This window comes from Chelonia mydas, chromosome 6, assembly GCF_015237465.2.
Source record: "Chelonia mydas isolate rCheMyd1 chromosome 6, rCheMyd1.pri.v2, whole genome shotgun sequence".
Classification (NCBI taxonomy): domain Eukaryota; kingdom Metazoa; phylum Chordata; order Testudines; family Cheloniidae; genus Chelonia; species Chelonia mydas.
In genome coordinates, this window is record NC_051246.2 from 12,420,152 (window position 1) to 12,444,315 (window position 24,164).

The following is a 24,164-nucleotide window of genomic DNA, read 5'->3' on the forward strand; positions in this document are numbered from 1 at the left end:
CTCTTTCTCTGGGGCATTACTGTGGCTGGCCTCCCTTCTGCTTTCCAGGGAGGGGTCGCACTATGCTCTGCAGGAAATTCCATTTGGCTTTTGCTTGCACTGAGAGCTCTCTCAGGTAAGGGGAGTGACTCCTCATCCCCCTCCCCTGGAAACATATCGCTACTTTTTGGTGATAAGGGTGAAGGGGTCTCTTCTCCCCTCTTAGCTGCCTCTCCCTCCTCTGGGTTTACCTCTGGGAGCTTTGGGACATATTCCCCCTTGCCATGGGTCATAATACTCACAGCTTTGGACAGTGATATTATGGCATTTCCCACTAATACATCAGCTGGTCACTTCTTAAGAGCCCCCACATTTAAGGTACCCCCCAAAACCTTCCCCTAAAATTCAAGGCAGGCTAAAGAAGTCGTGTTTCTAAATTGCCCAACGCCAGGAGTGTCACCTTCTCCCCTACGATTATATCACCCTCCTTAATCACATCCCTCCTGACTAGAGAAATCCATGCTCCACTGTCTCTCCATCCCAGCACGCGTTACCATTAACCTTGGCCTGTTTAATCTACTCTTTGTCTCCCTCTAGAGGACAAAATTAACTAGCCCTCCTCCCGCACCACTGAAGTCTCTGACTCGAGGGAGCTACATTCACCTGGACGGATCAGGGATTGTATTTGGACTCACCGTACTTAGGATATTGTTTCTTCATGTGTTCACAGGATGCATGTAAGAAACACTCCTTTGGGCTGTCCCTTGGGGCTCGGGCCTGATAATTAGGGTTACCAGGAGGTGACTGGTATTGGGATGGTGGGTGCTTAGTTCCTTTCTCTTTCCCAGGAACAAACTGGGCCCCGCCTTTAATGCCAGGCTTTTGCCCTCCCCTTTGGGACCTGCACACTATAAATGGTCTTGCTTGCATGTGTCAGTCAGCAGCATCCGCCGCCTTTTCCACAGTTTCTGAAACTCTGTCCCCAGACCTACGAGGCCCCTTCCTTTTAGTGTCCTTCTCGGCACTTCTGAAAATCCTACCAGGTGCAGAAATACCTTTGAAAATCTGGCCTTTAGAATCATAGAAGATCAGGGTTGGAAGGGACCTCAGGAGGTCATCGAGTCCAACCCCCTGCTGAAAGCAGGACCAACCCCAACTAAATCATCCCAGCCAGGGCTCTGTCAAGCTGGGCCTCAAAAACCTCCAAGGATGGAGATTCCACCCCCTCCCTCGGTAACCCATTCCAGTGCTTCACCACGCTCCTAGGGAAATCGTGTTTCCTATTATCCAACCTAGACCTCCCCCACTGCAACTTGAGACCGTTGCTCCTTGTTCTGTTCTGTCCTTTAGTCTGCATGTCCCTCAGTGCCCCATCTGTACAATGGCTATATCAGCCCTGCTCTACCTCATTGTGGGGCTGTGAAGAGAAATAGTTTAGACCCTTTGAGGCACTAATGTACTGTGGTGATGGGACCATATACATATCACAAGTAGAGTGGGAACCTCACAGTACCACTGCTGCTATTCCTTCCCTTGGTTTCGGATCCTTCTTTTCACCTAAGCCCCTCAAATCTCCCACTTTTCTGACTGTAACCTTGGCTCAAAGGGCTTGGCTGTATTTCTTCTGAGTCCCCTGTGTTGTCCCTTCAACACTCCCCTGCCCCCCCCCCCCCCCCCACCTCCCTCCCACAACCCTTGCAGAGGGATTCCTGTTTTATAGGCTCATCTAAGGACATCCAGGTCCTTAATTTTATTACCAGCCCCTTCTCATCTTAATCATCCAGCCTCTGTCTGTAAACTCAACACTGGCTCCCTGCCCCAGGGGCACAAGCTGGAAGCAGCACCTCTCCTCCCCACAATCCACACTCCACACGAATGCTGGGCTGCAGTTAAGAGCTCCACCTGGGAGAACACCTCCCGCACAAAAGTCAGAAGCGGGGGAGACAGCAGGAGCTCCCCCCACCCCCCAATGGCACCCTTGGGGTTAGAGAGACAGGAGGTAGATAGTCACCCTGACTGAATTGGCCTTCTCAGCACTGGTTCTCCACTTGTAAGGTAACTCCCTTCTCTTCATGTGCCAGGATATTTATGCCTGTATCTGTAATTTTCACTCCATGCATCTGAAGAAGTGGGTCTGTTACCCATAAAAGCTTATGCCCAAATAAACCTGTTAGTCTTTAAGATGCCACCGGACTCCTCGTTGGCTTTTTTAGGAGGTAGAGAGGGGAGCCAGCCGGGGGCTGGAGGCAACGAGCAGGGCCCCAGCATGTACCCAGCCCTCTCCTAATTCTGCCTGTGCTTCCCCCTGCTAATGACACTCTTCCAGCCCAGGTCCAGCTACTTACCACTGCCTCAAATGCTGGTGTTTCCTACAAGGCAAAAGAAGGGACACAGGACACAATCACACCCACAGGAACAACGGAAACAACACAGCAGCCTCCAAATGCGCCCCCCATCTCTATTCGTTGTAATTGTTCTCCCCAGTCTCCCCATGAGTCTTCCCTCTATTCCCTCCTCCCCATGCCCCCTCTTCCACCCTAATCCTTCCTCCCCCTTCCTGTGTCCCTTCCCCTCCCTTTATTCCCTCCTGCCCTGTCCCAGGTCCCGCCTCCTTCTATTCCCTGCTCCCCCTCCCTGTGCCCCCCACCTGTATTCCCTCCTCCCCACTCTATGCTTCCTCCTCTCCTTCTGTTTCCTCTTCCCTTTCCCTGTGTCCCTTCTCTTCCCTGTAATCCCTCTTCCACAGGCAGCTCTGGGGAATGGTTGGTGGGATGCTTATAGAGGAGATCCCCTCTGCTGGGGTGAAGAGTAAGGACAGAGAGACAGGAAGGTCGATATGGGAGCCAGCCTGAGGCAAGAGGCAATGAGCAGGGCCCCAGTGTGTACCCGGCTCTCTCCTAATTCTGCCTTCGCATCCCCCTGCTAATGACACAATCCCAGCCCAGGGTACCCCCTAAACCTTCCCTTCTAATTCAATGCGGGGTAAAGGAACCGTGGTTCTAAATTTGCCCAAGGCCAAGAGTTTCACCTCCTCCCCTAGGATTACATCACCCTCCTTAATCACATCCCTCCTGACTAGGGAAATCCCTGCTCCAGGGCCTCTCCACCCCAGCACAGGTTACCATTTACCTTGGCCTGTTTAATCAACTCTTTGTGTTCCTGCAGAAGGTCAGAGCTGACAAAATTAACTAGATCCCCCTCTGGCTACATTGACTGGATGGATCAGGGATTGTATTTGGACTCACCATACTTAGGGCATTGTTTCTTCATGCGTTCAAGGGGGGCACATACGAAACACTAGTTTGGGACGTCCCTTTGGGCTGGGGTCTGATAATGAGGGTTCCTAGTGGGGGGCTGTGATACACCTTAGCTGCTCCTCACCACAGGGCCCCACCCTCTACTCCTCTTCTTCCCCCAAGGCCCTGCCCCCAGCCCCGGAAGGTGCAGCTGGGCCGTGGGAAGGGCCGCTCAGGGAGCTCAGGCTGCTGTGGGAAGCCCTGGACCCTCCACCTGCCCTGGGTGGTGTGACCTGGAGGGCAAGGACATGGGCTGCTCTCGGGCCTCCTGGCCCCCCCCACCCAGGGCAGCTGGATGGTCCGGGACACCCCACAGCGGCCCCAGCTCCCTGGGCAGCTCTTACCACAGCCCAGCTCTGACTTCTGTCCTGGCCTGAGGCCCCAGGGGGAAGAGGAGGAGCGAGGAGTGGGGCCACTCATCTGGTCCTGGTGCCCCACCCCACACTTCTACACAGGTTCCAGGGCTCCTGCAGGGGCCCCCAAATTGGCCAGAGGCCTGGGCCTGCAGCCTGTAGACCTATGCGTGAATCCACCACTGTCCCCATCAAATTGACCTCCATTCCCTTCTCCCCCATCCTTCCCTTCCCCTCCCATTATTCTCTCCTCCCCCTTCAGGCTTCCCCACCTCTCACCATATCACCTCCTCCCTAATTCTATGCCCCCTCCCCACCCTCTGTCCCCTTCTCCCACTCCCTGTGCAAACACTGGTAGCATTACAATACAACAAGTGCGTCTCCCTTCACCCCTCCCCAGGCTGTCTTGTGGGCACCAAGTCCATGGTGGGGTGGGGGGTGCTGGAAGATGGAGGGGCCTGGGCTCTGGCAAGGCAGGGGAAAGCACGGCAGGCAAAGGGTCATTCTGAGACTCTGACAGTGTGTTTAGTAGCCAGGGTGACCAGACGTCCCGATTTTATCCGGACAGTCCCGATTTTAGGGGACTTGTCCCGTGTCCTGACCTTACATCGGTCCGGACGCCCTTTGTCCCGATATCGGGACCGTCCACACCGCAGCTGCGCCTCCGCCGCTCCCCGCTTCCTGGAGCAGCTCCTGGCGCCCGCACGCCGGCAGGGGTGCTGCAGGGGCAGGGCTTGCAGGCGCCGGGAGTGGGTACAGAGCCCTCCGCCCCCACCCGACCCGGCCCGGGACCCTAGGAGCCAGAGGGACCTGCCTGCCGGATGCTTCCCGGGACGGGAGCCGCCCCAAGTCAGCACCGACAGGACTCCCCACCTCACCCCCTGGCAGGTCCCTCTCGGGTGGGGGGCTCTGTGTCCTGCCAGCACCTGCAAGCCCCGCTCCACGGCTCCGGCAGCTCCCATGGGCGCTTTTCCCGGCTCACGTGTGTGGCGGGCGCAGCACGTGGAGAGTCTGGAGACTCCCCTCGCCATTCTCTGTGCATTTGTTGTGGAACGGTTGTAGGGGGCCTCTGAGCATAGTGGATCCAGGGGGCGCTGGTCAGGGGAGCTGTGTGGTGCAGCATGGGCCCACCCCCAACAGAAAGGGGCAGGCGGACCAGTGTGCCTCTGGCTCTGGTTGGGGCTGTGCACCTGTGTCTGTCTCTTCCCTCCCTCATCCCCCCTGGCTCGCCCAATGTGTCCTGATATTTCACTCTTGCCATCTGGTCACCCTATTAGTACCAGGGGTGTCAGGTCCTACGAGGCTCCCTGCAGCCCAGGGCTTCTCCAGGTGGGGGTCACAACTCCCAGTCCTACCATAGTGATCAGTGGGAGAGGGGTCCTGGCTGGTTGGTCTGGGGAAGGGTCAGTGGGACAGTTATACGGGTGATCCTGTCCACTGCGGTGGTGAGTAGGAACAGAGACAGGAAGGTAGATACGGGAGCCAGCCTGGGGCTGGAGGCAACAAGCAGGGTCCCAGCCTATACCTGGCCTCTCCTAATTCTGCCTGCGCATCCCCCAACTAATGACACAATCCCAGCCCAGGCCCAGCTACGTACCTCTGACGTCCGTTCAGATGATGATCCTTCCTACAAGGCAAAGAAAGGGACACAGGACACAATTACACCCACAGTAACAACTGCAACAACAGCAGCCTCCAGACCAACACCTGCTTCCACCCCTTCTTCCCAGCGAGGGCCCTACCCCGTTAAAGCGGGGGATGGGGAGGGGCCTGGTCATTGATCAGGCCCTGGGTGGAAGCAGGAGATCAGCAAGGCAGCCTGGGACAGAGTCCGGAGAGCAGCTGGGAGACAAAAGGCAGAGCCAGCCCTGGGGATTAGTGGGGGAGGGATCCCGGCTGGCTGCTCCGGGGAAGGGTCGGTGGGAGGGTTATAGGGGAGATCCCATCTGGCAGGGTGGTGAGTAGGAACAGAGACAGAAAGGTCAATAGGGGAGCCAGCCTGGGGCTTTAAACAATCAGCAGGGCCCCATCGTATAACCCGGCTTCTCCTACTTTTACCTGCATGTCCCCCTGCTAATGACACAATCCCAGCCCAGGCCCAGCTACGTATCTGTCAAGGTTCCTTCCCCACTCTGAATTCTAGGGTACAGATGTGGAGACCTGCATGAAAACCTCCTAAACTTACTTTCACCAGCTTAGGTTAAAACTTCCCCAAGGTACAAATTAATTTTATCCTTTGACCCTGGATTTCCACTGCCACCACCAAACTTTAACTGGGTTTACTGGGAAACGTAGTTTGGACACTTCTTTCCCCCCAAAATCCTCCCAACCCTTGCACCCCACTTCCTAGGGAAGGTTTGGTAAAAATCCTCACCAATTTGCATAGGTGACCACAGACCCAAACCCTTGGATCTGAGAACAATGAAAAAGCATTCAGTTTTCTTACAAGAAGACTTTTAATAGAAGTAAAGGAATCACCTCTGTAAAATCAGGATGGTAGATACCTTACAGGGTAATTAGATTCAAAACATAGAGAATCCCTCTAGGCAAAACCTTACGTTACAAAAGAGACACACAGATAGGGATAGTCATTCTATTCAGCACAGTTCTTTTCTCAGCCATTTAAAGAAATCATAATCTAACACATACCTAGCTAGATTACTTACTAAAAGTTCTAAGACTCCATTCCTGTTCTGTCCCCGGCAAAAGCATCATACAGACAGCCCCAGACCCTTTGTTTTTCTCCCTCCTCCCAGCTTTTGAAAGTATCTTGTCTCCTCATTGGTCATTTTGGTCAGGTGCCAACGAGGTTACATTTAGCTTCTTAACCCTTTACAGGTGAGAGGATTTTTCCTCTGGCCAGGAGGGATTTTAAAGGGGTTTACCCTTCCCTTTATATTTATGACAGTATCTTTAATGAGAACTGCGCATATGATCCTCCCTCGTTCTACAAGGCAAAAGAAGGGACACAGGGGACAGTTATACCCACAGTAACACCTACAACAACACAGCAGCCTCTGGATCACCCCCTGCCTCTATTCTTTGCACCCCTTCTCCCCAAACTCCCCATCGACCCCCCCCCTGTTCCCTTCTCCCCTCCCTAAATCCTTTCCTCTCTATTTTCTCTTGCCCCTCTCTGTGCCCCCTTCCCTCCCTCCATTCCCGCCTATACCTACTCTTGCATCATCCTCTCCCTCTATTCCCTCCTCTCCCTGCCCTGTCCTCTCCCCTCCCTGTATTTCCTCCTTCCTGTAACCTTATCCCCTCCACACCCTCTATTTCCTCCTCCACCTCCCACTGCCAAGACCCCTTCTTTTATTCCCCCCTGTATCCTCCTCCAAGATCAGGTAGAAGAACTTCAGACTGAATTGGGAAATTTAGAGAAGCAAAAATACATCTGGAAAACCAAATCTCCCAGCTCTGCATTCAATGGGGGAGAGAAATGAAAACTGATCGGACCAGCAGGATCCAAGAAGAAAAGAAAAGGCAGGTCTAATGTAGTGCACTGAGCAGTAACTCTGCCCGCGCCCCGTCCCCGCCAGGGACTGTCAGCCTCTCTTTAGGATCTCAGCATTTGCTCCTGCCACTTGCCGAGTGACCCTCTTCTTCATGTCCCCAGCCAGCAGGGGCTCACCCCCACTCTGCCCCTCCTTTCTCTAAGCCCCACCTCACAGCACCTGCTCTTGAAGCAGGGCTTCCACCTCCACTAATGGGCAACAGTCGTGTGTCCCTGTCATTGGTGGACACAAGTTCCAAAGAATACAGTCCGGCTCCCCCTCAGGGTGAGCAGGCCCCTGTCTCTCCTCAATGGCCCCCTGCGCCTCAAGCAAAGAGCCCATGGACACACACTCTGGCTCCTAATTCACAGTCATCTGGCAGGTTCTCAGTTAATAGATAGACCTTTCTCTGTCCCTAACCAGCAGGCCCCAGCTCCTATTGCTAATCCCTCAGCCTCTGTTTCCAGGCTAAGGACCCCCTACTTCTCTCCTGGTCCTGCAGACAGCACCCCCAGGCAGGTCTGTGGGGATGGAGTTCGTAGGAGGGGGCACCATCACCTCCTGAGCACCCCCTTGTGGCTGAGTGTGGCTCTGCTGCTACCTGCCTCAGTTTCCTGCAATGAGTCACTTCAACAGGCCAGACAAGGAGAAGTCCATAGAACACTGCCATGTTGCAGCATCTCTCTCTCTTTAACACAGCATTCGGAAAGCAGCACTTGTACAGAGTTTAAAGGCTCTTACCTCAGAGCCCAGATAAAACGTATTAGGCCCAAAACAAAAGTCTCGATGTTCCAGCAGCAGCTCCTTCTGCTGTCAGACCTCCAGCTACTCCACTGCCTGGAGAGCTCTGCAGTCTTTCCCCTGCTTGTTCAGCATCTCTCCCAAGCCTCCCAGCCTGGAAAGCTTTTGCCTTGTTCAAGCTCCCTTCTCTGAAGCTTCCCCCTCAAAGTAGCTCTCCTAAGAAATGTATTAGGTCCAGGTGCTCCTCACTTAACTGCCTTACAACTACTTAGGTAGTTATCTGTCCTCAGGTGGAGCTGGGTTACCTCGTGCCCTTCAGTGGACCCTGTCACAGGTCGGTTGGGCACCTAACTCCCTTTAACAGACCAACCCAATCACGGGGTTCCCTGAACACTCTCTGCTGACTGACACGGCAACCACTATCATCAACTCAGCCTGACCCAATGAGAGAAGGCCAAGGAATGTTTATGACCCTCAGTAAGGGAGAAACAAACACTTGGGAGAGGGCAAAGGGGTGGCCAGGGGCCCAGCTGTGGAATTCTGGGTAAGAATAAAGCCTCTGGGTTCAGCTCTCTTTGAAAGGAACACAATGGTCACTATCGGCATCCCCACTAGGAGAGAGGAAGGAGACCTCGCAAATACTGGGGCCATGGTCGAGATATTAACTGACAGAGGAATTTTCCCACACATACATTAGTCTCACACTCCCCTCCTCCTCATCCCCTCTCTCACCCCACTCACCCTCCATGCCCCCGAGCACATGCTCCCCTTTGCTCACACACACACTTCCTCCCACTGCCCCCCTTCCTCCGCTCACACACACACTCAACACTCCATTCTATACACGCACACACTCCCTTTCCCCTTACCCCTCGAACACCCATTCTCCCCTTCCCCTGCTCTCTCCCACACACACACACACTCTCCTCACCATCAGCACCAGCTCACACACTCTCCCACTCCCCTCCTCCACACACCCTCTCAAACACACCGGCTTCCATCTCTCCACCAGTTTACCCCTCCTGCTCACCCCTCTCCCTCAGACCCCTCTCTCACATGCATACACACACACACAGGTTCCCCGTTGCTCACCCGAATGTCCCCTCCCCCTCAAACTCCTCACACACACAGGTCCCCTCCCTTTCTCTCCTCTCCCACTCCCAATCACATATGCCTCCCTCCTCTTCACCCCATCACAAAGTCCAGGCTATGCCCCAGCCTTTATTTTAAACAGTCTCTTTGGAGTACCCCTTTAGTGCGCCAGACCCCTCATGGGTCACATGTTACCACAGGGGCTGGCCACACGTTCTCAACAGCTCCAAGACTGAGCCTTTGGGCTCCAGCAACACCTCTTTGTTCCTGTGGCTCTCTGCAGCAAGTCCAACTAACGTCAGACGCCTGAGGGGGACGGTACCGTCTCTGGGCACGATGCATTTCAGTGTGTATGTCAGTGACATCAAGCAGCCCTTTTCAAAACCAGGTAGCTGGAATAGTCAGTTGGTGTACAGCATCTGGAAGTGTTTAGGTTAGCATGGGGGAGGTAAGCTTAGCACAGAATTCGCATTGGTGGAAGCCTGGGCTTTGCCATGTCCCAATTCCCTGAGCTCCTTCTTTGCTCTCTCTCTCTCTCTCTCTCTCTCTCTCTCTGGGTAGGTCTATACCACCAGTGAAAGCTGTGGTTCTTGTATGGGCAGGCATACCCATGCTAGCTTTACTCTAGGGGTACGTCTACACTACAAAATGCTTTCAGCGGCATGTAGAGTACATATGAATGTAGACCCCCAGGTATAAACAGCAGTGTAGATGGTAAGACACAGCTTAGGCCAGTAGAGTAAAGCCATGCCTGAAGGGTGCGGGTATGTACCTGGCTATATGCCTCACATCAAAGGTAGGCAATTATTTTTTGTCAAGGTCCAAATTTCTTCGTCAAGGTATAGTCAAGGTCCAGACTCCAGAGAAAATAAGAGTAAAAAGCCCAACAACAATAATCACAGAATCACAGAATTGTAGGACTGGAAGGGACCTCGAGAGGTTATCTAGTCCAGTCCCCTGAACTCATGGCAGGACTAAGTATTATCTAGACCATCCCCGACAAGTGTTTGTCCAACCTGCACTTAAAAATCTCCTGTGATGGCGATTCCACAACCTCCCTATGCAATTTATTCCACTGCTTAACCACCCTAATGTCCAACCTAAACTGCCCTTGCTGCAATTTAAGCCCATTGCTTCTTGTCCTATCGTCAGAGGTTAAGGAGAACAATTTTTATCCCTCCTCCTTGTAACAACCTTTTATGTACTTGAAAACTGTTATCATGTCCCTGTGACACTGCACCCCATGTTCTTCACAGTGATATTATTATGATAGGATTATGGCATAATTATGATGCATTTTGTACAAGATAAGTCATGTGAGGTGTCATTGGAAAAGTTATGATATGCTGAAGAGGACTATCCTATTTGTATGCGTGTATCATTTTTGTATCTGAAGTTATGAATATTCACTATGTATCTTTATTTCAAATGTAGTTACAATGGGTAATGCCCACTAGACAAGATGCTTTCAGTCTAGATAGCTGGTTGGGAAGGGCCGATTCAGGGCAATGAGCCATTAGGGAAAACAATAGGCCTTAGGAGAAGCTTATCTCCCACCTGGTGAGCGTTCCTGAGAACGCTACAGGCAGCCTGTGAGTGATGGCTGCTATGACTACACAAGGACATGAGACCAGGCCAGATGATGCTGGACTCCATCTTGGGATGTCAGCATTTTTCCACAGACTGGTCTGGGAACCAAGCTTTGGAACAAAGGGTTCCCGTCAGATGCAAAAGCTACCTAAGGCAGGAAGTGACATCATCAGTGGTTCTTCACTCCCCAGACAAGAAGAATCCTGGAAACACCTGAGGAACAAAGACTGAACTGGGGGAAGTGCTGGACCCAGGCTAAAGGGATTTCTAGCCTGTGTATGAAACACCTGGGGATTCCAAGCTGTAAAGCAAGTGCAGCTTGCCCCTTAAGAATCTGCAGCCTGCTTGTTTCATCTCTTAGGGTGAGAATCTATTAATTCATATCCAATCTAGTCTAGTCTTTTAAGCTTAGTTTGCATTTTTCATTTATTTGCTAGGTAATCTGCATTGACCAATTTGCTCTCCTTCGTAGTCACTTAAAATCAATCTTTTGTAGTTAATAAACTTGTTTTTGTTTTAATCTAACTCAGTGAGCTTTGCCTGGAGTGCTTGGGGAGAATCTCTTCTTGGTTACCACAAGTGTGCATTGCTCTCTTCACATTGAGGGAGAGGCGGACTGGGTATTAAACCCATACACTGGCCAGATTTGACCAGGGCAGGATGGTACTGCTCTGGGGTCCCAGGCTGGGAAGCTGGTGGTTAGAGAGCCTGCGTGTAACTGCAGCTGGGTGTGTCCCCACAGGTATGAATGCTGGTGAAAGTGCAGGCTGGAGGGCTTTGCAGCCTGTCACCGCAGTACAATGTGAGAGGGAGCCCAGGCTGGTGGGTCAAGGGGCTCAGTGATACCCCAGTTCCAGGGGGCACCCAAAGGGGAACCCATCACAGTCCCCTCTTAGTCTTATCTTCTCCAGACTAAACAAAGCCAATTTTTTCAATCTTCCTACATAGGTCATGTTTTCTAGACTTTTCGTCATTTTTTTGCTTTTCTCTGGACTCTCTCCAATTTGTCCACATCTTTCCTGAAATGGGACACCCAGAACTGGGTACAATATTCCAGTTAAGGCCTAATCAGTGTGGAGCAGAGCGAAAGAATTACTTCTCGTGTCTTGCTTACAACACTCCATCTAATACATCCCAGAATGATGTTTGCTTTTTTTGCAATGGTGTTACACTGTTATGATAATAATAAGTAAATAAAAAGATTTCAGAGTCCATTCAAAACTGTCTGTCAGTCTGGATTTGGCCCACAGTCCACCTATTGACTACCCGGCCCTACACGCTCTCTACTCGTCCAAGTCATGTCTCTGTCTCCCCTGCTATTTTTTGCAGCGTAGTGTCCCGCTGCATCCCTGCCGCTGTAGTCTTCCCCTGTCACAGGGAAAGGCTCCAGCAGTGGGGAAAGGCTCTGGCACAGGGAGTTGCTGCGGGGGGGGAGCAGGGAAAAGCTCTGGCAGCTCTCCGCCGCCGCAGTCTTTCCCTGACACAGAACTCAGGTTACGAGCCCATGCTGAAGCCTGTGCCAGCAGGTCTACACTGATATTGCTAGATTAAAGCTAGCATGGATATGCTAATCCATGCTACAAACACACCTTAACTTGCAGTGTAGATGTAACCAGTATCTGAAGTTTTCCCAGCAAGAACCCTAAAATTCAGCCACCTCACACCTTCTTTCTTTTTCTCCAGCTTGGGGCATTGCCCTGCTTCCCCGCAGCGAGGTGCAGGGACGGGGGGAGTCATTCTCTCTGGGAGTTCTCTTAAGTCATTGAGACTTCCATTCAGATGTGGTGATTCCAGCCCAGACAGTCCTAGTGGTGCTATGTCTGGAATACCTAGCCCAGATCTCCCATATCCCAGGGAGAAAATCAATTCTTTTCCACAACAAGGAGTGATGTCAAGAGGATTGGTACAGACTCATATAGTTCATAAAAATATAACAAAATTCCCACTTCCATCACCCTCATCCATCACACATTCTCCTCCCCATCACCTCTTACACACACACACACACACGTGCTCCCCTACCCCTCACCCCCTCCACACAGAGTCAGGTCCCCCTCACCGCTACCTCTTTCTCCACACACACTCTCCATCCGCCCCTCACCTTCTCTAAAACACCCGCCTCCTACCTCCCAAGACCATTGATGGGATTGGTGCTGCGAGAGCCGGAGCTGCGGCTGGTCCTGTCGGCGTACGCTGATGATGTGCTCCTCGTGGTCCAGGACCCGGGCGACTTGGTGCGGGTGCAGGGTTGCCAGGCCATTTATTTGGCAACCTCCTCCGCCCGGGTCAACTGGGTCAAGAGCTCTGGCTTGGTGGTAGGGGATTGGCGGCAGGCGAGCTCCCTCCCACCCAAACTTCAGACCATCCGGTGGAGCGCGGGTCCACTGTGCTACCTCTGCGTTTACCTTTCTGCCACACATCCCTCTCCACCGGAGAACTGGCAAAATTTAGAGGGCGGGGTGATAGAGCGGCTCCGGAAATGGACGGGACTGCTCCGATGTCTCTCCCTTCGAGGCACAGGCAGGAGGCGCTGGGGGGCGGGGGAGGTGCTGATCAGCAGGGCTGCCAGCAGGTAGGAGGTGCTGGGGCGAGGGGGAAGAGCTGATTAGGGTGGGGGGCTGACAGTGGATGCTGAGCACCCACCATTTTGTTTCTGTGGGTGCTCCAGCCCTGGAGCACCTACACGGTTGGCGCCAGTGGCTAACCCTGAACACGCAGGGATCTGTTTATCAGGCTTGTGTCCTTAGTACCCTCCTTTATGGCTGTGAAAGCCGGGTCACATCCTCCAAGCAGGAGTGGAGATTGAACAGTTCCCACCTCTGCTGTCTTAGAAAAATCCTTGGAGTCACTTGAGACCAAGGGATCACCAGTAACGAGACCCTTGAGAGAACCAGCCTACAGTCTATGCAGACCATGCTGGACACTCGCAGGCTTCACTGTCTGGGACACATGACACGCGTGCCCCAAGATCAGTCATAAGAGTCAGCTCAGACCCTCTTGCCTTTAGAGTGTATCTGCCGCTACCTTTGCCTTGCCCTTAATAGGTACTATTTCTGTATCATATTCTTGAAGCTCTCTACTGCAACAAAGCAGTCTGGAGTTGGTACCTTTTCTTCTGGAGAGTGGTCTGTTAGAACCCTGAATTTTTGGCTGAACAGGGAAGGCCTTAGCTGCCGGACTGCCCACACAATCACATAACAGTCTTTTTCTATGACAGAGTCATTTTATTCACTGGGTGTCAGTTTTTTCTTTAAAAAAGCAACAGGATGTTTCTTAGTGCTTTCACCAGCTTGCGTTAGCAAGGCCCCTAGACCTGTGTTACCGGCATCAGGGAACAGTGCATGCATCGGATGAAGTGGGTTTTAGCCCAGGAAAGTTTATGCCCAAATAAATTTGTTAGTCTCTAAGGTGCCACAAGTACTCCTCGTTCTTCATACTTAGGGCACTGTTTCTTCATGTGTTCAAGGGATGTGAGAAAGAAACACAATTTTGGGCCGTCCCTTGGGGCTGGGGTCTGATAATTAGGGTCACTGAGAGGTTCTGACCCACAGCCTGTCTCCAGACCCCGGTAACAGCGCTGCTTTCAGCCCAATCCCAACCCTACATGTAACTTTGACCACCGTGCCACACATTACCATTTATCTTGGCCTGTTTAATGAGCTCTTGGTCTACCTCCAGGAGGTCAAAGCTGATAACATTAACTAGCACCCCCTCTGGTACCAATGAAGTCTCTGACTCGAGGGTAGGTACGTTAACCTAGATGGATCAGGGATTGTATTTGGATTCGCCATCCGTAGGGCATTGTTTCTTCATGTGTTCAAGGGATGTGTATAAGAAACACTATTTTGGGCCGTCCCTTTGGCCTGGGGTCTGATAATTAGTGTTACCAGGAGGTGACTGGTACTGGGCTGCTGGGTGCTTAGTCCCCCCACCTCCTCTTTCCAAAGAACAAACCGGGGGACCCCTTTCCATGCCAGGCTTTTGCCCTTCCCTTTCGGACCAGCGCACTATAAATGGTCTCTCTTACATGTATCAGTCAGTGGCATTGGCTGCTTTTCCACAGTTTGTTGGACAAGTCCAAGGGTGGACTTATCAAGTTTTTTGAGGTTTCTAAACTTTAGGTGATATTAGGATATAGATATTCAGGCTTGTCTGTAAAGGCCTATACTCTAAGAATTTAGGTGTATTCTTATCACTTGGCTAGTTAGAGGTATAAAAGAAAGACTCAAAGTCACTGTCTGGCAGTGTAAGGGCCTTCTCACTGTGACAGTCTGAGGCCCTGTTCTTAGGCTAAGGCCTTTGGCTAAGCAGGAGAGGCAGCCATAAACTGGGAAGTGACCGGTCACATCCTCACATTCCAACCTAGTCACATTGAAAGAAAGTGCTATTGGGCTGTTAGGAATACAATCCTCTCCTGATAATGCCTATCACCTCCAGAGAAAGGGAAGTACCTAGAAAATGTAAAAGGAAACTTAGTTTGATAGCATCCTGTCTGGCAAGAACTCACTTATCAATAGCTGGGATGTGAAATCCTCATTTCTGTGTTTGTTCTATCACTGTAGTCCCCATTTCCCCATTGTTTGTCTGTATAATCTCTGTCTGGTTCTGTGATTGTTTCTGTCTGCTGTATAATTAATTTTGCTGGGTGTAAACTAATTAAGGTGGTGGGATAAAATTGGTTACATAATCATGTTACAATATGTTAGGATTGGTTAATTAAATTTCAGGAAAATGATTGGTGAAGGTATAGCTAAGCAGAACTCAAGTTTTACTATATAGTCTGCAGTCAATCAGGGAGTGGGTGGGGGAAATGGGAACAGGGAATGGGGGTGAGGAAATTGGAATCATGTTTGGCTAAGGGCAGGAATGGGAACAGGGACACAGGTGTAAGGCTCTGTGGTGTCAGAGCTGGGAAGGGGGACACTAAGGAAGGAAACTGGAATCATGCTTGCTGGAAGTTCACCCCAATAAACATCGAATTGTTTGCACCTTTGGACTTCGGGTATTGTTGCTCTCTGTTCATGCGAGAAGGACCAGGGAAGTAAATGGGTGAAGTAATAAGCCCCCTAACAGGTGAGATGCCTCTGCAATAATTTGAAACCTTTTAAACACAGGTCCCTTAGACCAGGTGTCTCTGTCTACCAGGACCACACCATCTCCTCTAAGGCAGCCTGGCTTTGCTCTCTGCAAACAGTGAGCGATGAAGGCCTTTTTGGAAGAGGGCAATTCTTTCTGAGATTTTATGCTTGTCTCATGACAGAGGTTCAGTTGTAAAAATCATTGCAAAAAATGCAACACATTAATCCTAGAAACAGTATGAGGTCACCTGAACAGGTAGGGCAGGACGAAGGAGACATGGGGATGGGCTGAGGAGTGAGGGGAAAATTGCATCTCTCGATATTGAAATAAGAGTTCTCCCATTATTCCTGCCTAATTTTCCAACCCTGCTTTGGATGTTATGTTGAACGTTGTACATAATGCAAGACAAAAATACAAGTTAATCATATAATTATTGAGGACACTGCAACTCCTGAATCCCCTCCTCCCCTGCTGCATCCCTGGCCAATGGCAGCTGTGGAGTCGGCACTCAGGACAGGGGCAGAGCACAGAGACCCCCTGTCTCCTGCCCCCAGGGACTGAAAGGACGTGCCGGCGGCTTCTGGGAGCAGCGCGGGGTCAGGGCAGGTAGGCAGCCTGCCTTAGCCCCACTGTGCCGCAGGACTTTTAGCACCTAAAATCTCCCAGTTTGGCTTCAGTAGCCTCCGGGAGATAGAGACCAATTCCAGGAGCCCCAGGAGCCCCTACTAGTGGCACCAGCCTCCTCCTAGTGGGCGGCTGAGATACGCCTGAGCCCTTCCTCATTCCGAGGCCCCACCCCACTCCTCCTCTTCCCCCAAGGCCCCACCCGCTGGCCCCGGAGGGCGCAGCTGGGCTGTGGGACGGGTCGCTCAGGGAGCTCGGGCTGCTGTGGGAAGCCCTGGACCCTCCACCTGCCCTGGGTGGCAGGGGCAGAGACATGGGCTGGGGGCTGCTCTCAGGCCCCCTGGCCCCCCACCCAGGGCAGGTGGACGGTCCAGGGCACCCCACAGTGGCCCCGGCTCCCTGGGCAGCTCTAACCACAGCCCAGCTCTGACTTCTGTCCTGGCCTGGGGCCCCAGGAGAAGAGGAGGAGCGAGGAGTGGGGCCACTCTTCTGGTGCTGGTGCCCCACCCCACACTTCTACATAGGTGCCAGGGCTCCTGCCGGGGAACCCAAACTGTCCAGGGGATTGGACCTGGGCCTGGGCCCTGTGTGAATCCACCACTGTCCCCATCAAATTTACCTCTGGTGCTGGAAGGAGGAGGGGCCTGGGCTCTGGCAAGGCAGGGGAAAGCACCGTGGGGAAAGGGTCTTTCTATCACAAAAGCAGGCTTGCCCTGGTGGCAAGCTAGACCGGAACGTCCAAGGCAACGGCCAGTGACTCCATGTCAAGGCTGTTACAGCGCCTGAGGAGTTCACACTTGGGACTTGGTTGGTGAAATGGAAGGATCGAGCTCACCACCAGTTCGGGTGCCTGCCCTGCTTCTTCACAGCCTGCCCTGCGGCGAGCATGACAAACCGCATGACAAGCTCTTTCCTCAAGTGGTGCTTTCATGGGAGGTGGGGGGGAGGCCTGGGCTACTGGGACCAGGGGATGGGGTGGGAACGGGAGGGCAGCCCAGCCCAGCCGTTTCTGCCTCCCCCCCACAACCCCGCCGCACACAGAGCGGCTCCGGCAGCTCCCAGGCCTTCCCTGCGCCGCGTGTGGTGCTGCTGCTGCTTTGGCGCGGGCAGGGCCCCGCGTGTGGGATTTTGGCCCTGCCGACATTTCCCTGAGGGACACCGGGGAGAGACGGGGGAGGGTGATTCTGGACACCTCGCAGCTCAGCTGTATCCGAAGGGAATTCCACAGGGCAGAGGAAAGGGGCCTTCGTTAGTTCAAGGCAGGGCCACTGTGGAATATCCCAGGCTGTTGCAAACTGAGGGGTGAGAGCGTCTCACAGGAAAGGTCCCAGGGATCCTTTATAAGTAAGCTATGAATAGGTGTGATCTGTCTGTATTTGAAGGGCCATCAGCTGTACAATGGATCCATTGAAAGAAGCCAGGGGCTCCACCTTATGAGTCAGCAAGACATGTAGGGACATGCCTAAGGACAGAACCCTAAGGCTTTTCCATGCCATGTGCTGTGAGCTTGTGTTTAGGACAAAGGAAGTACAAGCCCCATGGCAAAAAGAATATAAAAGGCAGCTCCATCTTCTCCATTTTGTCTTCAGTCCTGCTTCTTACCTCTGGAGTAACTTCTCCACAAACAAAGCTCTGAACAAAGGACTGAATGACCGATCCCAGCTCTTGCCAACTTAAGAACTGCTCGTGACGCAAAGAAAGGCCAATGCTCCAATACAATGACAAGGGTCAAACAAGCTCTCAAGAAATAAAACAAAACGACCTCATCCTCCTCCTTCAAATCCCTGGGAGCCAGAGAACAGGATTCAATAAAGGGGGCTCTGTGATTTCTTTTTTGCTTCTTGATAACCAGTGTGGGGGATCAGGAGCACAATTTGTAACTGGTGGGTGAATCTAATTGCAGTGTTAGCCACCAAGTTTGAGAGAATCAGCTCTCCTTTTTCAGCCTGCCCTGACCTTGGCATTTCAGCGTGGGCTTTACTGGGCACCTGCATCTGATGAAGTGAGCTGCAGCTCACGAAAGCTTATGCTCAAATAAATTTGTTAATCTCTAAGGTGCTACAAGTACTCCTTTTCTTTTTGCGAATACAGACTAACACGGCTGCTACTCTGAAACCTGTAATTATTACACAGTTATCTGCCTCAGCACCTATCAGGGGTGGGCAAACTACGGCCTGGGGGCCGCATCCGGCCCATCAGACCTTTTAATCCGGCCCTCGAGCTCCTACTGGGGAGTGGGATCGGGGCCTTACCCCACTTGGCATGTGCCGTGGCTCCTGGAAGCAGTGGCATGTCCATCCTTCAGCTCCTATGCATAGGGGCAGACAGGGGGCTCCGCATGCTGCCCCCACTGCAAGTGCCGGCTCTGCAGCTCCCATTGGCTGGGAACCACGGGCAATGGGAGCTGCAGGGGTGGCACCTGCGGATGGGGCAGCACGCAGAACCACCTGGCCAGCGCCGCATCTCCACGTAGGAGCCAGAGGGTGGACATGCCACTGCTTCCGGGAGCTGCTTGAGATAAGCTCTGCCCAGACCTGACCCCAACTGGGGATCCCTTGAAATCCTTCCCTTTTCTATAGAAAACCTTCCCCTCTTCTCTCTCTCTGAGGCATTCCTGTGGCTGGCCTCCCTTCTGCTTTCCAGTGAGGGGTCACACTTTGCTCTGCAGCAAACTCCATTTGGCTTTTACTTCCACTGAGGGCTTTCATAGGTAAGAGAAGTGACTCCTCATCTCCCTCCTCTGGAGACACATCCCTACTTTCTCCCCTCTCAGCTGCCTCTCCCTACTCTGCATTTATCTCTGGGAACTTTGGGACATATTCCCTCTTGCTATGGGTCACAATATCCACACCTGTGGGCAGTGATATTATGGCATTTCCCACCAATCCATCAGCTGGTAAATTTCTAAGAATCCCAACATTTAAGGTACCCCCTAAACCTTCCCTTCTAATTCAATGCAGGGTTAAAGGAACCGTGGTTCTAAATTTTCTCAAGGCCAGGAGTTTTACCTCCCCTCCAGGGATGATATCACCCTCCTTAATCACATCCCTCCTGACTAGGGAAATCCATGCTCCAGGGCCTCTCCACCCCAGCACAGGTTACCATTTACCTTGGACTGTTTAATAAACTCTTTGTGTTCCTGCAGGAGGTCAGAGCTGAAAAAATTAACTAGATCCCCCTCTGGCAACACTGAAGTCTCTGACTCGAGGGTAGCTACATTAACCTTGACGGATCAGGAATTGACTGGACAGATCACCATACTTAGGGCACTGTTTCTTCATGCGTTCAAGGGATGCACATAAGAAACATTATTCTGGGCCATTCCTTTGGGCTGGGGTTTGATAATGAGGGTTACCAGGAGGTGACTGGTACTGGGCTGGTGGGAGCTTATTCTCCCCTCCTTTTTCCCGGGAATAAATCAGGGGCCCCCTTTTATGCCAGGCTTTTGCCCTTCCCTTTGGGACCAGCACACTATAAATGGTCTTGTTGGCCTGTGTCAGTGAGTGGCATCATCTGCCTTTTCCACAGTTACTGGGATTTTCCCACATCGCTGCCCTCACCTCACCAGAGCAGACACCAAAGAATTGCTTCTGAGCAATTGGATCGACCAACTGATCCTACGTTTCTGCCCCTTTCCTTTTGATCCATTTTCTCAAAAATAATCCCCCATTTTATGAACAGATTCCCCGTGAATTATCAAGTTTTTTTGAAGTTTCAAATGTTAGGTGAGATGCTTCTGGAATAATTTTAAACCTTTTTAAACACAGGTCCCTTATAACAAGTGTCTCTGTCTACCAGAAGCAAAGGACGACACCATCTCCTCTAAGGTAGCCTGTCTTCACTCTCTGTGAACAGTGGGAGATGAAGGCCTTTTTAGAAGAGGACAATTCTTTCTGAGATTCTATGCTCGTCTCACAGACAGAGGTTTCAGTTATAAAAATCATTGCCAAAAATGCAACATATTAATCCTAGAAACAGTATGAGGTCACCTGAACAGGCAGGGCAGGATGAAGGAGACATGGGGATGGGGTGTGGATTGAGGGGACAATTGCATCTCTCGATATTGAAACAATAGTTTACCCACTATTCCAGCCTAAGTTTCCAACCTTGCTTTGGATGTTATGTTGGGCTCTGGCAAGGCAGGGGAAAGCACAGTGGGCGAAGGGTCTTTCGGAGACTCTGACAGCGTGCTTAGTACCAGGGATGTAAGCTCCTACGAGGCTCCCTGCAGCCCAGGGCTTCTCCTGTTGGGGGTCACGACCCCCAGTCCTACTATGGTAATCAGTGGAAAAGGGCTGGCTGGTCTGGGGAAGGGTCAACAGGATGGTTATAGGGGAGATCCCTTCTGGTGGGGTGGTAAGTAGGGACAGAGACAGGAGGTAGAGAGGGGAGCCAGGCTGGGGCTGGAGGCAATGAGCAGGGTCCCAGCCTGTACCCGGCCTCTCCTAATTCTTCCTGCACATTCCCCTGCCAAGGACACAATCCCAGCCCAGGCTCAGATACGTACCCGTCGTTCCATATTTGATCACACGTCCTACAAGGCAAAAGAAGGGACACAGGACACAGTCATATGCCCCGTAACAACTGCAACAACACAACAGCCTCTGGATCACCCCCTGCCTCCATTCATTGCACCCCTTCTCTCCAGCCTCCACATCGACGCTCCCTCTATCCGCTCTTCCCCAAATAACTTCCCCACCTTCAATTTCCTCCTGTCCCTCTCTGTGCCCCCTTCTCTTCCTCCATTCCCTCCGCCCTCTCCTGCTGCCCCCTCAGGACACAATTATACCCGCAGTAACAACTGCAACACAGCGGCCTCTGGACCATCCCCTGCCTTGATTCATTGCACCCTTCTTCAAAGCTTCCCCATCAAACCTCCCTTTATTCCCTCCTCCCCCTGTCCCACCCTGTGCCCCTCCCTCCTTCTATTCCTTCTCCCTGTTTTGTCCACTCCCTCCTGTCTCTTCTCTCCCCATTCGCTCCCCTCCTCTCCCTCCACCTCCCTGTGTCCCCTCCCCACCCTTCCCATGTCCCCTCCCAGTCCCTCCCCTCGTCCCCTCCCTCCCCATCTCTTTTCTCCCTGTCCTGCTTCCAGTTTCCCTCTCTGCTCTGTTTGAGATAAAATCAAAATAGTGAAGTCCTGGATTAGTGTCTTCACTTACCTGGACAGTTGGTGGAGAGGCGCTGGCCGTCCTAGGAGGGAACAGAGACGAGAGGGGAGGGTGTTACTCTTTGCCCATTTCTCTGCTCATTGACCTCTGAACACCTCTGGAGTTAGGTCCGTACCAGCTGGTGCAGTCACTGCCCACTCAGACAGCCAGAGCCTGGGGCACTGGACAGACTCACAGCCCCCCATATCCTGCTGGAGTCGCCCACACCCAGCAGGGCTGGCATGTGTCAGCCATTGGACACAGCCCCCGTGTACTCCCCCATCGCAGCCCTGCTGCCATCTCGCACTTCCCACAGGGCTGCAGAGGGGCAGCAGAGACTGCCCAGCGACTCCTCCTTCCGGGGGGCCCAAGGGGCACTCACGTGGTGGGAGGGAAGGCAGGAGACCAGCTCCCTGCCCCCTCTCAGTGCCCCCTGGCTGGTGTCCAACTGCCATGGAGCCACCAGCTCCACCAGTGCCCTGCCCTAGAGCTGAAGAGGGGACAGACTGTGGCCAGGCTGGGGGGACAGGGGCAGAAGTGTGTGTGTGGGGGGGGGGCGGGTACGGGAAGCCTAGTGGAGGCTGCTCTGGGCCCAGTGCCTGCAGGGCTGAGCTGAGGTCCTGGAGGGGCTTGGCCAGGCCTAGGCTCTCTTGGCCCCACAGGTTCCCCGAGCACAGGCAGAGCTGGTGATTTCTGGCTCCCCTCAGCAGCTGAGAGGCAGGGACCTTGCCGCTTTCCCGTCCCCTTCCTGGTGGGTGGGTCAGGGTGGTGGTTGCAGGAGCTGATGTGCCTGAGGCTGAGGAATTTGGATCCACAGCTCCTTCTGCTCCCACCTTCCCCTTCTACCCCCTTCCCTTCCCTGCTGCCCCCCTCAGCTGAGCTGGGAGGGGGGCCCCAGCTCCTCCAGCCCAGTCATGGCTCAGCCCAAGTGTGGAGCGAGGAGGCAGAGAGACTCCCCCATACAATAGGGAGGGAGAGGAGGGCAGGGCCCCTGTGGGTGCAGACTGAGGGTGAAGGTGGGGTCTGGGCAGCACAGGGCACCCCAGGGGAGTGTGTGTGGATGGGGAGCAGGGAGGGGAAGATCGGTGGAGACCCAAGGGGCACAGGGAGCTGGGAGTGAGGATGACGTGCCAGGGCTATGGAGGGGCTGAGACCCAGGGCATCATTAAAAAGGCTGATTAAATGATTCATGGATCTTACAAGCATCTCGCAGCCATGAGCAGTAGGTGCTATAGAGGGTCATAAGGAACCCATTGCCTGTTGGACTGGGTAACAAACTGTAACTGTAGATAAACATTTATTAAAACATCGTTTATTATCCCCTTGTAGGCAAATGTAGAAATGGAACTTTACTACAAAGTGGGACCATTCTGGGAGACCAGACATCTCTGCACCCTCACCACCAAATACCTAAAACTGTCTGATTGGAACAGGAGACAGCAGCTCGGGACGTGCCATCGAGTATCATCCTGTATGTTACACACGGCATCGGCTGGGCTGAGCTGAACCTGGTGTTTCCTGTATCCACCCACACTCTGGCCTTGCCAGCTAAATTCAGGAGTCCATTTTCTCAGGTTCTTATGGCACTGAACAGCAATCACAGCCCAGTCTCCTGTTCACATCTTCAGTCACTGGTCAGGCTTAGAGACCCACAGCACAGCAGAGTAAGATACCATGACACCTTCACTGAAATTAAGGGCCAGATTTTCGCATGTTCAGCACCCAAAATTGGGACCAAATTTTCAAACTTAGGCCCAGATCCTCTAAGGTATTTAGGCTCCAAACTCCCACTGAACTCAATGGAAGTTTGAAGCCTAAATACCTTGGAGAATCTGGGCCTCACTTTCCAAAAATGCACCGAACATATTGAAAATCTTTGGAAAATCTGGGCCCATATTTTGGTTCCTACGTGGGTGCTGAGATTTTGAAAATGTGGCTCCAACTGTGTGTAAGTTACAGACTAAAGTGGGTCACTCACTCACAGTAACTGTCATTATCAGCAGCTCAGCCCATGTCTACGCTACCCCCAGTTCGTTTGTCCAGGCTGTGGTCTTCATCAGTCTCGGGGACAAGAAATTCTTAGACCAGATGTTAACAGCCGTGCAATATACAATTCATTCACACTTAGGATCTGATCCAAAGCCCATTTAAATCCCCCAGAACAGCCCACGTCCAGGTAACGCGTCTACACTAAGGTTTGAAAATATGTAAATTAACACTCAGTATTGCCAACCTCCAAAATGATGAGACTGATTTAAAAAGAACCCAACATGGATTGTTTTAATCTCTTGATTTTTATTTGCTGTCTGGTGGTTGAGCCTGTAGGGGCCATGCTTCTCTCTGTCATCACAAAGGCTCGATACAAATTCCAGGAGCTGGGGCTTGATGAAAAAGCACCAAATATCAAGAAGCTCAAGATAAAAATGGCAAAAGTTGGCAAAACAGCATATTAACAAACAGGTTTTAAAAGCTGACCATTTTCCACCTCTAGTTATGGCCCCAAGACACTGAGCTGAGGGAACACAAATAACCTGAGTGCTCTGAATATGGCAAATAGCATTTCACCAGATGAGCTCTCTAGGTATGTATCCTAACCAGCAATTTGGCCCTGATCCTCAAAGGTATTGAGGCTCCTAACTTCCATTAATTTCACTCAGGCTGAGTCTACACACAGAGTTGCATCACTTTAACTAAAGGTGTTTTAAACCCAATTAAGTTAAAACAGTGCAAATCCCTGTGTAGATGTTCTTAATTTGCTGTAAT

The 24,164-nt window shown here is 52.2% G+C and overlaps 1 protein-coding gene across 1 annotated transcript in view; it reads right to left on the minus strand.

Annotated features, from left to right (window-relative positions):
* LOC119566266 overlaps positions 1–24,164 on the minus strand; it is a 1,129,280-nt gene that overhangs the window by 1,057,799 nt on the left and 47,317 nt on the right. The window contains exon 2 of the mRNA XM_043548405.1: positions 21,414–21,444. Coding sequence (XP_043404340.1) covers positions 21,414–21,444 — 31 coding nt within the window. The remainder of the gene's footprint in view (positions 1–21,413; positions 21,445–24,164) is intronic.